Source organism: Halichoerus grypus, chromosome 10 (genome assembly GCF_964656455.1).
Source record: "Halichoerus grypus chromosome 10, mHalGry1.hap1.1, whole genome shotgun sequence".
Taxonomy (NCBI): domain Eukaryota; kingdom Metazoa; phylum Chordata; class Mammalia; order Carnivora; family Phocidae; genus Halichoerus; species Halichoerus grypus.
The window spans coordinates 81,129,630-81,144,355 of record NC_135721.1 but is presented as its reverse complement, the minus strand read 5'-3'; the positions used below and the strand labels follow the sequence as shown (position 1 = coordinate 81,144,355).

At 44.8% G+C, this 14,726-nt stretch overlaps 1 protein-coding gene and 1 long non-coding RNA gene across 6 annotated transcripts in view; one reads left to right on the top strand and one right to left on the bottom strand.

The window, feature by feature from the left end:
- The window catches only part of LOC118553433 (uncharacterized), a 254,539-nt gene that overhangs the window by 81,699 nt on the left and 158,114 nt on the right, over positions 1-14,726 (bottom strand). The gene's annotated exons all lie outside the window — the stretch shown is intronic.
- On the top strand, positions 572-14,511 carry SULT1C2 (sulfotransferase family 1C member 2). Its single transcript, XM_036120462.2, is given in 7 exon segments — positions 572-722; positions 1,185-1,310; positions 8,238-8,335; positions 11,027-11,153; positions 11,603-11,697; positions 11,829-12,009; positions 14,399-14,511. Coding segments are annotated over 7 exon segments (891 nt in total).

Below are 14,726 nucleotides of genomic sequence, written 5' to 3'. Positions count from 1 at the left end.
GAGACATTATGCTGAGTGAAATAAGCCAGTCACAAAAGGACAAATAGTGTATGATTCTCTTTATATGCAGGACCTAGAGTAGACAAATTCATAGGGACATAAAGTAGAAGGGGATAGGGGGAAAGGGGCAATGGGGAGTTAGTGTTTAATGGCATAATTTCATTTTGGGAAGATGAAAAGTTCTGGACATGGATGTTGGTGATGGCTGCATAACAATGGAAATGCACTTAATGGCACTGAACTGTGTACAAAAAATGGTTAAAATGGTGAATTTTATGTTATGTGTATTTTACCACAATTGTTTTTTTTTTTTTTAAAGATTTTATGTATTTATTTGACAGAGAGATAGAGAACAAGTAGGCAGAGAGGCAGGCAGAGGGAGAGGGAGAAGCAGGGTCCCCGCTGAGCAGGGAGCCCGATGCGGGGCTTGATCCCAGGACCCTGGGATCATGACCTGAGCCGAAGGCAGCTGCTTAACTGACTGAGCCACCCAGGCGCCCCTACCACAATTGTTTTAAAAGTCCCTTCTATCCTCTGCCCGCACGGACTCCCCCTCCCATTGCAAGACAGTATGGCCCTGGCTACAGCGTTGGAGGTACAGCTACAACTGAGAGAGGTTGTGGGGGTCCCCCTGCAGGCTAGCACTGTGGACAACTGGAGCCACATCCAGAACTTTGAGGCCAAGCCAGATGATCTCCTCATCTGTACCTACCCTAAATCAGGTGACAGTGGGGCCAGGGGGACAACCAGACTCTGGCTTGTGGAGTCAGCAAAGGTAGCTCACATCAGTTAGAATCCCCCTTCATACAGTGTTTGCACTCATTCAAGGAGAGCTACTCCTTCTCACCGTACCATGACGAGGTGATCTTGGGATGCTCGTGTCCTGGGTTTATCCAGGGTCAAGCATAATTGTCCCTGGTTAGAGGACCCAGCCTGCTGGGCTCTGTCACGGGCTGCTCTTGGGTGACAGTGTCATGTGCTTTGCCTCTGCTGCTCCTTCTCTCCATAGAGACCTTGTGGGTTTTTCCCACATGAACATCCATCTGTTGTAGCTGACAGGATCCTGACCTGAGGGGAGGTTGAACCAAAAGCCATCAGTCTACATGTCCCCTTTTCTCCCCAGAACACTTAAGACTGATTGTCTAACTGGTTTCTTCTTCTCGCCCTTTCCACTTGGGCCCCAGGGACCACATAGATTCAGGAAATTGTGGACATGATTGAGCAGAATGGAGATGTGGAGAAATGTCAGAAAGCCATCATTCAACACTGCCATCCTTTCATTGAGTGGGCTGGGCCGCCCCAGCCCTCTGGTGAGAGCTCCTCCCTTCCTGTCCTGGCTCCTTTCTCTCTCTTCTTTTAAGACTTTATTTTTTAGAGCAATGTTAGGTTTACAACAAAGTAGAGGCAGAGATTTCCCACACATGCACAGCCTTCTCCATTATCGATATTCACCCCTCCCCCAGGTGGTGCATCTGTTACAATTGATGCCCCTACACGGACATGTCATAATCACCCAAAGCCCATAGTTCACATTAGGATTTGTCCTGGATATTGTATATTCTATGGGTTTGGACTAATGTACAATGACCCGGATCCAGCACTGCACTACCATACAGAGTAGTTTCACTGCCCTAAAAATCCTCTGTGTGCTACCTGTTCACCCTCCCTACTCCCCAATCCCTGGCAGCCACAGATCTCTCTCCACAGTTTTACCTATTCCAGAATGTCATATAGTTGGAATCATATTGTATGTGGCCTTTTCAGACTGGCTTCTCTCACTTAGTAATGTGCATTTCAGTTTCCTCCATGTCTTTTCATGGCTTGAGAGCTCATTTCTTTTCAGTGCTGATTACTATTGCATTGCTTAGATGTGCCACAGTTTATTTACCCATTCACCTACTGAAGGGCATCCTGGTGGCTCTCCTTCTTCCTTTCTCTTCTTCTCTCTCCTGTCTCTGTCTTCTCCCCTCTGTTTTGTCTCTTTTTTCTCCTCTCTCTCTTGCTCTCACTCTCACTCTCATTTCTGTCACCATATGTTTCCTCCTCCTTTCTTCCTCTTTGATTCTTTCTACATATTACCTAAGGTTATTTGCCAAAAGTGAATCACCAAGTAAAAAGGAATCTGCCTTATTTTCTTCTTAAATGCTCCCTCTGCTGTAGAACACACAGAGAGGTTGGAGAGCTATTTATGGAACAATTCACTCTTCTCCTTACTCCACCCATGCAAATGCTCAGTGCAGTCAAGGAAGTGCCAGATAATTAGCAAACATAATGCATTTGCAGCCAACTATTTCTTTCTGTAGGGAAAACTTTTTAGGGTAATACTCAACCTAGAAATTTTTTTCTTCAAAACAAAAAAATGACAAAAAGACAACCAGAAGGCAAAGGAAGCCATTCCAGGTAACTGGCAGCTGCTGGAAGCATTTTGCAGAACAAGGATAGGAGGAAGGCCTACTTCTCTATGTTTCAGGTGGAAACACACCTAGCTAGAGCTACAAAATTATAGGCAATACAACTCTAGTGTTGAAGTCTAACTTGGAGCAATTGTGGATAAAAGTCTGATAAATCTACAAATGCCTTGAGATAGAGAAGTTCTTGATCTGACACCCATAATACCTGAAACCAGCACAAGGGTGCATCCAAGTTAGAACAGCCTTGAGGCATTTGCTTGTCCTTATGGTTCTACTTACCCAGCTGCTCAGACTCCTCTGGTCCTCAGTTCCTGTCTGTCTGGTTGACCAATAGCTTAGCAATCCAGTGCCCGGTCTGACCCCTTTTCTGAACTACCTGTGGGGCTCTGACCCCCCACACAGGGCCCTCTCTGCCTGCTTAACTGTGATCCCACTCTGTGTGTAGTCAGGGCCTTCCATTTTTGTTGGTGTCTGGTATTCTGATCCCTTGAGCAGCAGGATGGCATAATGGTTAAGGACTACCAGGGTTTAAGTCCTGATGCCACCACCTGCTCAGTGACCTTTAAGAAGTTACTTACCCTCTCTCTGTTACAGTTTCCTCAGATGCAAGGTGTCAGTAGAATTAGTGCCTACCTCAAAAAGTCATTGTGAGGATTAAATGAGTTAATGTGTGTAGAAAGCTTAGAGCAGTGCCTGGCACAGAGTAGATCCTATTTACGTGTTAGGTATTACTGACCACTTCTTAGGCTAAATCTTTTGCCCCACAAGGGCATATGTTCCCTGGGTCATCCACGCCCAGCTTTTGATCTCACTTCTACATCCCACTGTGCCACCATTGTCTTACCTCTGACAGTTTGGGACATTAAAGAGAGAACAAAAAGCCTAAGCATGATTTCTAGTGAGGCATCCTTGGCAGTGGGGGGCAGAGTGTGCAGCCACTAAGTTAGCATAAGAAACAAGATAGAACTTCTCTCAAGGCAATGCCAGCAGCTGCAGAATTCAAGAAAGGATGATAACCAAGAGCCCAGCATGGCATATCATATACAAAACAAGATGGTTCTTTAAAAACCAAGGTACCCCATGTCCAAAAAGGTGACAGTTACAGGCTTTATGGTCTTTCCAGCTACAAACAGACAGAGGCCAGGTGGAGACTCAGCTGGGCAGTGGTTTTATTTCAGGGTAGATGGTCCCTGCCACCGGAGGTAAGGGCTACCATTAGGAGGGCAAGGTGGTTGCTGAAATAGACTAATGGTTATTGGTCAAGTATACCAACCACCCTCAGAGGGTTCAGGAGTGGGTGGACACTGCTGGATGTAGTGCAAACTTGTGTCCCACATGGCCAGTCTCCCTCCCAGGCCTCCTTCCACACCCCCTGCTCCAACTCTCAGCTACAGAGCTGTTTGACATCAAAGGTATTGCATATGTGACCTAATGAGAGCAGGGCTGGGAAAATTTTGAAAAGGGGTGTGTGTGTGTGTGTGTGTGTGTGTGTGTAACTAACTGTATACAGGTTACAACCCCCTCAGCTCAACAAGTATTTATAATACATGCCCTGGACTGTACTTCTAAGACTCCACACCTCCACTTGCCCTCAATAATTCATGGTCCAACGGAGGAGGCAAATGCAGACTATATGGTGACAAGCAGTGGGTATGTTGGGTGGAGGTTAGCATAGGACACCATGGTCAGGGTGAAGAATGTGCTGGAAGACCAATGCCTGCAGAAGGTGACACCTGCAGTTACAAGCGGCTACTGCTGTTGCTCTGTCTCTCCTGCCAGACTGCAAGCTCCTTGTGCAGATGAGAAGGGCCAGAAATGACTCCATTGGCTGCCTTCTTCCACAGGTCAGGCTCGGGAACAGACTTTGTAACCTCAGGTGTTTTCATGGACACTCTCTCCTGCACTTCTCGACCCTGAGGCTGAGCACTCATGGCAGAGTGACAAGGGAATGAGACCATCCCAACCAGCTCTTCTGGGGACTGATGTGAGACAGAAAGAGAAGAGAGTGAGAGAGAGAGAAGAGAAAATGTATAATTTACCTGAACCTGTAAAGAAAACATTGGTGGAATGCTCTATGTAAAGCCCTAAACCTGCAAAATCTCTCTCTGCTCTAGGGGTTCTTTGGCAGCAAATTTTGAAGCTGGAGGCCAGTCAAGCCTGCCAGGAGGACTGCATGTAGAGGAGGAAAGCCCAAGCCTACCAGCCTCCTTCCCACTCAGGGGTCATTGGGCCACGGAACTGAGGGGCAAACATGCTCAGGTCATCACAACCTTCCTCTCTCTTCTTCTTCCTTCTCACCTGGACCCCTGGAAAACCTCCTTAGTTTCTTGCATTTAAAGGATGGTTATGCACTTAAAGGATGTTTGTGATGTTTTAGTCAGATTTTGCAAGTGTTTTATAACAGGAGAGGTCTTCATAGTGTCCAGGCCACCATATTGCTAACAGTGGAAGTGTCTGGAGAGACTCCTAAAGAGCGAGCCCAGAGATGTAGACAAGAAAGATGAGGGGCCTGGAACAGCAGGACAAATGTAAATAGCTCTGAAAGGTAACGTGTGAGCAGGAGACATGGTGGAAGCTGCTAGAGACAGGACAGTTTTACAGGTCTTGATAAGGAATATGGACTTTAAGTATAGACCAGTGGTTTTCCAATTTTTCTTTTCAGTACCAAGATTTTTTTTTTTTTTAAGATTTTATTTATTTATTTGACAGAGAGAGACACAAAGAGAGGGGGAACACAAGCAGGGGGAGTGGGAGAGGGAGAAGCAGGCCTCCCGCGGAGCAGGGAGCCCGATGCGGGGCTCAATCCCAGAACCCTGGGATCATGACCTGAGCCGAAGGCAGACGCTTAACGACTGAGCCACCCAGGCGCCCCCCAAGATTTTTTTATTAAAAGAAATTATTGGGCCCTATGATCCAACAATTCCACCTCTGAATATATGCCCAAAAGAATTAAAAACAGAGACTGGAAAAGATAACTTGCACACTCATGTTCATAGCAGCTTTATTCACAACAGCCAAGGATGGAAGCAACCCAAGTGTCCATGGACAGATGAATGGATAAGTAAAATGTGATACATACATGCAGTGAAAGATTATTCAGCCTTAAAAAGGAAGGAAATTCTGACACCTGCTACACCATGGATGAACCTTAAGGATATTATGCTAAGTAGAATAAGCCAGTCACAAAAAAAAACACTGTATGATTCCACTTATATGAGGTATCCAGAGGTAGCCAGAGTAGTCAAAGTCATAGAATCACAGAATCAGAAAGAAGGGTGACTGCCAGTGGCTGGGGGAGGGTGCAATGGGGAGTGAGTGTTTAAAGAGTACAGAGTTTCAGTTTTGCAACATGGAGAGTTCTGGAGATTTGTTACACCACAACGTGAATGCACTTAGCACTACTGAGCTGTACTCTTTAAAAGGATTAAGATGGCAAATTTTACTTTATATGTATTTTACCACTATTTTTAAAAACTATTAAGGATTTTCAACATACAAAGTAAGCAAAATCAAAGATGACCAGAATGAAGCACATCCTTTCAACACCACCCTGAATCCCGCCCCTCAAACATACAGCTTGGGGAGCAAGTGTAAAAAATCACCTTGAGTATAGAAGGTTTCCAAACAGAAGAGGCCCAGGGTCTGAGCTGCTCAAAAGCAGCAAAAATTTGAAGGCACCAGGGAACATTTACATTTTAAGGTATAGGGAACAAGACCAGTTCCAGACCTACTCCTTCCTAGGGTGAAGGGCCCTGTCTTCCTTCTCTTTACTGGGACCTGCAGAGACTCTTCCTCCTCGCCAGGCCTGGGAGAATAACCAAAGCCATATGCTCAGACAGACCACATGTACAATTTGTATCAGCCAGAGGGCAGTTTGCACTGACAGTGACCTTCCCTGGGATCCAGCTTTTTAAAAGTCAAACAGCATTCCCAGGATGTCTGTCAGGGGCTAAGAGAGGCATTTCCTCCACACCTTCCTTTCTACCCCACCCCCATCTTTGGAAAACCAAGCACTCAGGGGAGAAGAGATGTGGAAGGCCAGTGTGTAAGGCTGCTTCAGAGCCTAACTTTTGATGCTGACTCATTTCTCAGCACTAACTCTGCTCACTTTGCATAAGCCTCTGATTCCACTAGAATGGAAGCTTCTTAGAGAGAAGGAGCATGTCTCCTTTAACTTTGTTGCCTTTTCCCCTGCATTAGGTTCAGGCCCCAATTCCAGTTTGTGTGTGTGGGCTGGGGAGGGGATGTCCTTCACACCAACAACAGATTCTCTCTGACACCAGCCAGGTGTCCTACAACTCAACTCCATTCTGACACTACCTACCTGCTGATAGCATCAGATCCCACAGGTTAAGGACTCAGTCCCACGAAACTGCTCTCCCTGCACTTCGGGTGCCAACTGCAAGTAGTAGGTCCCCAGGTTACCCACAACTTCCGTCCAACTTGACTACTAATCAGGGGTTGCCACAAGCCCCTCCTTGGCCAGATGGGAGAGATGCCCCAGACAAAGTATAGGGAGAGGATGAGAAGCTTCCATGCCTTCTGTAGGCACCACTCCCTTCAATCTCCATGTGTTCACCAACTGGGAAGCTCTCCAAATCCTGGACTTTGGGGATTTAATGGGGGCTTCATCAGGCAGGCATGATCCATCGTTTACTCCATTTTCAGCCCTTCTCCCCGCTCTGGAGAATGGGGGGCAGGCCTGAAAATCCTAAGCTTCTAATCATGGCTGGTCTTGCTGGTGACCAGCCCCCATCCAGGAGCACCCCCTGGAGTCACCTCATTAGAACAGGACACCCCTAGGGCACCTGGGTGGTTCAGTCAGTTGAGCATCCAACTCTTTTTTTTTTTTTTAAGATTTTATTTATTTATTTGACAGACAGAGACAGTGAGAGAGGGAACACAAGCAGGGGGAGTGGCAGGCAGAGGGAGAAGCAGGCTTCCCGCTGAGCAGGGAGCCCGACAGGTGGCTCGATCCCAGGACACTGAGATCATGACCCAAGCTGAAGGCAGACACTTAACGACTGAGCAACCCAGGTGCCCCCAGCGTCCAACTCTTGATTTCAGCTCAGGTCTTGATCTTGGGGTCATGAGATCAAACCCCATATCAGGCTTCCCAGTGAACGGGGAGTCTGCTTGGAATTCTGTTTCTCCCTTGCCCTCTGCCCCTCCCCCTGCTCTCTCTCTCTCTCTCTCACTCGATCGCTCTCTCAAATAAATAAATAAATCTTTTTTTTAAAAAAAAGAACAAGACACCCCCAACCACCCCTATCAACAGGGGTTTCAGGAGCTCTATGCCAAGAAGCAGCGGCAGAGACAAATATAAATTTTCTATTATCTCACATTCCCTAACCTCAGTCTAACACAATGATTGCACAAAGCGGGTGCCCAATGTTTTAGAGCACAGAGTGGAAATCATGACTCACATGCCATCAAGTACATATATTTTTAGAGATGAAACAAGTGACTAGCACATAGGCCAAGTACATGGGCAGCCTGCTGCAGACACGCAGGGATGGGTACTGGCTGGGAGGTGAGAAAGGCCTGTGCTCTGCACCCCTTCCCCCTGCCCTTCCACAAGACCTAGCTTGTCCATTCTCAGCTTCCATCTCCTCATCCTGAAAGTGACAGATTAATATAAGCTCCCTTCTAGCTCTCAAGCTGTAGGAGTCTACAGACGTGATGGTAATCTCAAAATCCCAAAGAAAGTCAAGAGATAAGGAGAAAGATGGGAGGTGATGGGACATTCTGGACAGACCCCGGAATATAAGTTCCCCCATGCAATATCTGTACTATGCAGATGTTTCCTCTTGATTTACTTTAAAGGGGTGGAAAAAGCCAAAGCAATGCCCTCTCCACGGATACTAACGACTCACCTTCCAACTCAGCTGTTGCCTCCGTCTTTCTGGGAAAACAACTGCAAGGTAAGACAGCAACGGCTTCCCTGGAGACAGGTGAGAGATTAGGTCCCTTGGGAGGAAATCCCCCAGTCCCTACAGTGTCATCATATTTGCTCCTTCACCATCTCTGAATTGCTGATCATCTACTGTTGATCAGCAATAAGAGAAAATGTAAAGTTCTATCTATATTCAGCAGGATATTTACCTGAACGATTGCAAGCAAGACATGGAGGCAAAAGCCAGACTGAATTTTTGGAGAGAACTAGAGATAATGAGTGTCCACAGTGACCCAAGGGTGTGGGCAATTAAGACTTATAATAGAGCAGAGAAGAAAAACTGAGGGGAAAGAAAAAAGCCCTGAAGATCATTTAAAACGGTAAATAGATGGAGCAATATTTCTTAAGGGGAACACTTGGCCTCAGCCTCTGGTAAACTCTGGGCTCTTCACTTTATTTATTCTGGGACTTTATTTATTCTGCACTCTAACGCCTAATCAGTTCCTGGCACATAGAGGATGTTCAAAATGTGTTTGCTGAATGAATAACAAGTGAGCAGCTGTACAATGAATGGAGGCAAGGGAAGAAACTGAGATGTCAGCGAGCATTGGTAAGAAAGTTTTCTCAAAGGTGGGAATGAAGGGAACAAAGGGCTTAGAAGGGCGTATTTCTAGGGAACAATAGCAATTATGGGAGTCCTTTCAGTAAAGTTGTATAAGGGAACAAGAACCTCCATTTCTGGATTGTGACCACTAAGTGCCCTGAAACCTTCTGTATGAAACACCTAGCAATAACACATAACACATAACAAGTTGCCTTTGTAAATGTGTAACTGAGATCCAGAGAGAGTAAAGGAAATCCCTAAGTTCCACAATAAAGGGAGCTGAAACTAGAGAAGAGGTCACTGAGATTGGAGCTGTGCTGTGGGTTCTTTGATGATCTGGAGAATCCGGCAGCGTGAGTTTCAGTGACTGCACGGGGTCCAAGCCCAGAGCAGAAGAAACCAGAAAAGTGAGGAACCAAAGGTGGGACAGCTGAAGGGCTTCATCCTCAATGGATGGGTGGAGGGGGCCAAGGCAGACGCCAGGAAACCTCTTTGTCTTGACCTGGACTCTCAGCTGCCCTGAAAATGTGTGGCCATAGGCCTCCTCTCTCAAGGGAGGAGATTCAGTGTTGTAATTCTTGCATTGTCCAAGAAGCCCCAAGCTGAGAAACTAGCATAAGGTGGTTGCCATTGCCAGCACCCCCAGGATGACCCACAGAAACAAACATGGGGAGGACACAGCTTCAGCTTGGGCAGCCAGAGTTCCCGCTTGAGTTCACACCTCACATTACAAAATACACAAAGGAACAAGCCAGCACAAGAAAGACAGTGTGCAAAAAGCGCAAACAGCAGGGTTACACCTCAAGGATTTCAGATATTAAAATGATCAGATATAGAAATATAAGAAGAATGTTGAAGTTGTGTAAGTAAATGAAAGATTGAATCAAAAATAAAAGAAAGGACACTATTTTTAAAATGGAATTTCTTATTAAATTAAATAAATAGGATTTCTGTAACTGAAACAATATATAACATTTGCTATAAAAATTCAATGATAGGTCTCTGGTTTGCCAGCCCTCAGGTGACTCTTCCCCAGGGACTGAGGAAGGTGATTAGAGCAAGTGGACAGTGGCCCAGAGTGTGAGAGCCCAATAGGGGAGGCATAGGCTCAGGACTGGTTGGCTTGCATGTAAAAAGTGAGCTTGATAGTGAGTTGTTACTATCTGTAGTAACCAGCTAAAACTGGTAGGGGCAGACCATCCAGGATCGGCAAGGCCCCAGCAAGGTCAGCAATGCTTCTGATTCAAAGCATCAGAATATGGAAAATGGCACTATTGACATTTTGGGCCAGATAATTATTTTTGGTGGGATGGGGCAAGGGGCTGCCCTGAGTATTGTAGAATATTGAGCAGCATCTCTGGCCTCTACTCATTAGATGCAAGTAGCACTATCACCCACAATTGTGACAAGCAAAAATACCTCCAGGCATTGCCAAATGTCCCCTAGCATGCAAAATCATTCCCAGTTGAGAACCATTTGAGGGTAAAAAACCAGCATCACCATGAAATGACTAGTCACAGATCCGAGGTAGCTAGTCAATGAGGCCAGCTCAGGATGATGCTGTCAGAATGTGAGTCAAGTACTTAGCAGTCATGATGAGATTAAAGGTCAGATTTGGATAAAGTGAAAGGCTGGGAGGGTAGAAGGATACAAGGTTATTGTCAAAATGAAACCTAAACAGGATGCTTTGTAGAGCAAGAGTTGAAGTGATCTGAGATGAAAATAATAGAGTTGATGAGAACAGGGGAAAAAATAAGACCATGAAGCATCCTGCTTTTCCAGGAAATGGAGATTAAGGTATTAGGAGGATCATCAGCATGCATGTGGAAGTTGCTGTCTGATGCCATAGTTGCTACAGAATGATTGGAACCTGACAACTAAAGGGGCAATCAGGAGTCAGGTTACTTACTAGGACTGAGTTTGGAATAGAGGAGAATCAGCAGAGAAGCAAAGACAGCCAGAGGAGGAGGGGTTCACCAGCCAAGTCGAACTGCCAGCACAGGAGAGCTGAGCCAGGTGTACAAAGCTGCTCTTGGCATGGAATTCACCTGAGTGAATTCTGTGAAAATTCACTTTTCATACCATCTTTTACCCACCTCTCTCCTTACCCCAAAGTTCCTTTATGTAGCTCGAAATGCCAAAGACTGCATGGTTTCCTACTACCATTTCCAAAGGATGAATCAAATTCTTCCTGACCCTGGTACCTGGGAAGAGTATTTTGAAACCTTCATCAGTGGAAAAGGTAAAGAATAATCCTTCACATCTTTGCATGCCCACTCCAGGTAGGTTCAGTCTAGGAATCAAGCATAACATTTGATTCCTTAGAAGGTTGTGTTCCTCCTTAGGCGTGTCCTACCTCAGACTGGGACTGGGAGGAGCAGGCTGACTGAGTTCAGAGTGAATACCCACAGTCCCAGCAAAAACCTCTCACCCGATTTGAAAGCCTTTATGCTGGGTCACTTGACCTGTAGAGTCCCCTGCATTCCAAAGGGTATCCTTGTCCCAATATCAGGGCATATATGATTATACACAATAAATATGAAGCCACTTTAGGTAGCATGTTGGGATAAATTACCCCAAGGCTGTACCGTACCACATCACCCTCCAACTCAAACACATCAGGACTCAGGACAGATCTGAGGCTTTGGGTGATCCTTTTGTAGACTGTTCTGTTTCCTGTGTCTATTATAGTGGGCTGGGGTTCCTGGTATGACCATGTGAAGGGATGGTGGGAGATAAAAGACAGATACCAGATTCTCTTCTTCTTCTATGAGGACATAAAACGGGTGAGTGAAAGCCCTTTGGAAGAACCACTCCAGCCTATTTCTGGGCTGTGCTTCTGGGAGGGACAGCCTGAAGAATTTAAGAGTGTCCTGATACCTTTTCCCATTCCAATGCAATGTTACTGTCACCACAGGACCCAAAGCATGAAATTCAGGAAGTGATGCAGTTCATGGGAAAGAACTTGGATGAAACAGTGCTAGATAAGATTGTCCAGGAGACATCATTTGAGAAAATGAAAGAAAATCCCATGACAAATTGTTCCACAGTTCCTAAATCTATCCTGGACCAGTCCATTTCCCCTTTCATGAGAAAAGGTTTGTGTGGCTTCAAATACTATGTAAATATAAATATAAATCAAACACTCAGTTTGTCTAGTAATATACTGTCTGCTTCTTAGCAAGAAGATGTTAGGTTTTACTAGTTTCAAGACAGCACATTTAGCCTATTAAAAATAATCTGCTGCTAATAAGATGGGGATTTGATCTTGTTACAGAAGAGAGTTCTCTGGGGTATCTGGTTGCAAGAAACAGAGAGTCCTTCTGGCCAGCCCCAATATGAGGGGCTTTCTAGGAGGGGTCATGTGCTGGTGTAAGGGTAATGTATTCTCACAGGTAGTTAAGAGCAGGAGAAATCATTGGTCCAGACTTCATGGGGATCCCTGGATCTCAGGATTAGGACCTCAGGAGCAGAAGGGTACAGCTCTTTGCTCGAAGGCTCCACCACTTACAGGACTCGGCTGCCCTCCACATGTCTGCTATGAGTGCCTTCCTCCAGTGATCAGCTTCCTGTCTCTGTCCATTACACCTTTTTCCTACTTTATAGCTTCTGCTCACTCAGCTTCTGCTCATAGCTTGGTCCTGATCATGGCTCAGACCTGCTCTACATCATGACTTCAATTATAACTACTGTTGAGCACTGCCTTGTTCTCTTAATATTTTTTAGTTCCAGTTCCCAAAAGAGGAATTCTAAGTGACCCAGCTAATACTTTTTGAGGGGAAAAAAAAGCTTTATCATTTTTCAACTTAAAAAGTAATACATGTCATTGTAAAAAATTAGATTAATATGGAATTATATTTTAAAAAGTTTTCTTCACCCAAACCCCATTCCCCAGAAAAGACCACCAACAGTATGGAAGTCCCCTCCCTCTCTGTTTAAAAACACAGACTTCTGGGACATCTGGGTGGCTCAGCCAGTTAAGCATCCAACTCTTGATTTCTGTTCAGATCATGATCTCAGGGTTGTAAGATCGAGGCCCACGTTGGGTTCCATGCTGGGCGTGGAGCCCACTCGAAATTCTCTCTCTCTCCCTCTGCCCCTCCCCCTTCTCTCTCCCTCTCTAAAAACAAACAAACAAACAAACAAAAACAGGGACTTCTTTTTCACACCAGAGGAACCATGTGTGCTACTGCTTTGCAACTTTTCTTTTTTTAATTTATTAGTTTATTTTGTTTTTTAATTTACTAGTTTATTTTGTTTTAAAGATTTTATTTATTATTTGAGAGAGAGAGCACAGAGAGAGAAGCATTTTGTTGCATTTTAGAATCTACAACAGCATCCCATGCTAGTGAAGCAAACCAAACAATGCCATTCCTTTTCTCTTCAGATAATCAATGGCAATGATTTAGCAAGAAGCCCTTCTTTAGATCCATACATACCTATCTTTCTATACACCCTCATTCCCTCAGGCTCATACATGTGCAAACAAAGATATATACCATGATGAAAGCTAAATGTGGTCATAATATACTCCTTCATTTACCAGAATTATCAGACATCCCTCCAGGGCAAGGCATGTAGGTCCATGTAGCTCACTGTTTTTAGTGGTCTCATGTTGTACCAGAGTATGGATAGATACATCATAACTCATCCAACTATTCCCCTAGTGAAGGGCACTACAGTTACTTTTTTTTGTCCTAATGAATAATGCTACAGTAAACACCTTTGTATGTATGTTCTTATGTCCCAGTGCTTTTATTTCTGTTGCACAACTTTCCAGAAGAGGCAGAGGGAGGACAGAGTATTTCCCCTTTTTAACATTATTTTAATAGTTACTGCTTAGTGAAAAAGCACATACATATACAGTACTATCTCATTCTCATTTTTCCCAAAAGTTTTTTTTTGTTGAGATGTAACTTACATACAAAAAAATGCACAGCTCTGAAGTAAGTATACAGTTGAATGTGTTGAAAAATGTATACACCCATATAACCAGCACCCCAATCAAGATATGAAACATTCTCATGTCTCAAAAGTTCCTTCTCATGGCCCTTTCCTGTCTATCTCTACCCTCAGATACAACCACCCTTCTTATTTCTGTCAATATAGATTGATTTTGTCTGTTCTTGGACTTCATATAGATGAAATCATACAGTATGTACCTTCTTATGTCTGCTGTCACTCAATGTAATGTTTTGAGATTCCTCCATGGGGCTGTGTCAGTAGTTCATTCCTTTTCATTTCTGTGCAGTAGTCCATTATGTGAATATACCACAGGTGGGGCCAAGGCAGTAGTGCCTTTGTGTGAATTGTCTGCCTGAGCTAGGAGCCCACCCCCTGCACAGAGCCCTCCAGGGCCCTTCTCAGAGCAGAGAGCTGCAGAGGATGGGTGTGCATTGAAGGGGAGGTGGAGCAAGGCAGGCATGTTGTTGGGCCACAGAAACTTTCAATCAGAGTGACAACCCCATCTTGGTTTTCCTCTTCTAGGAACTGTGGGGGATTGGAAAAACCACTTCACTGTGGCTCAGAATGAGAGATTTGATGAAATCTATAGGCAAAAGATGGAAGGAACGTCAATAAATTTCTTCACAGAACTCTGAGCAAGAGGTACATAGGTAGTGGATGGCAAAAATGGGGAAGCGATCTTCAGTCCTTCAGCCCAGCCCAAAGAACTCTGAAAGCATTTTGTAAAAGTATACAATTATGGTACCACTGTCTCTGTGATTATTAACAGTATGTACCAGTTTTATTTTTTAGACTGATCATGTTTAATGCTATTTTCTCAACCATTCTTTCCAAAGTAAGAAATAAAGCG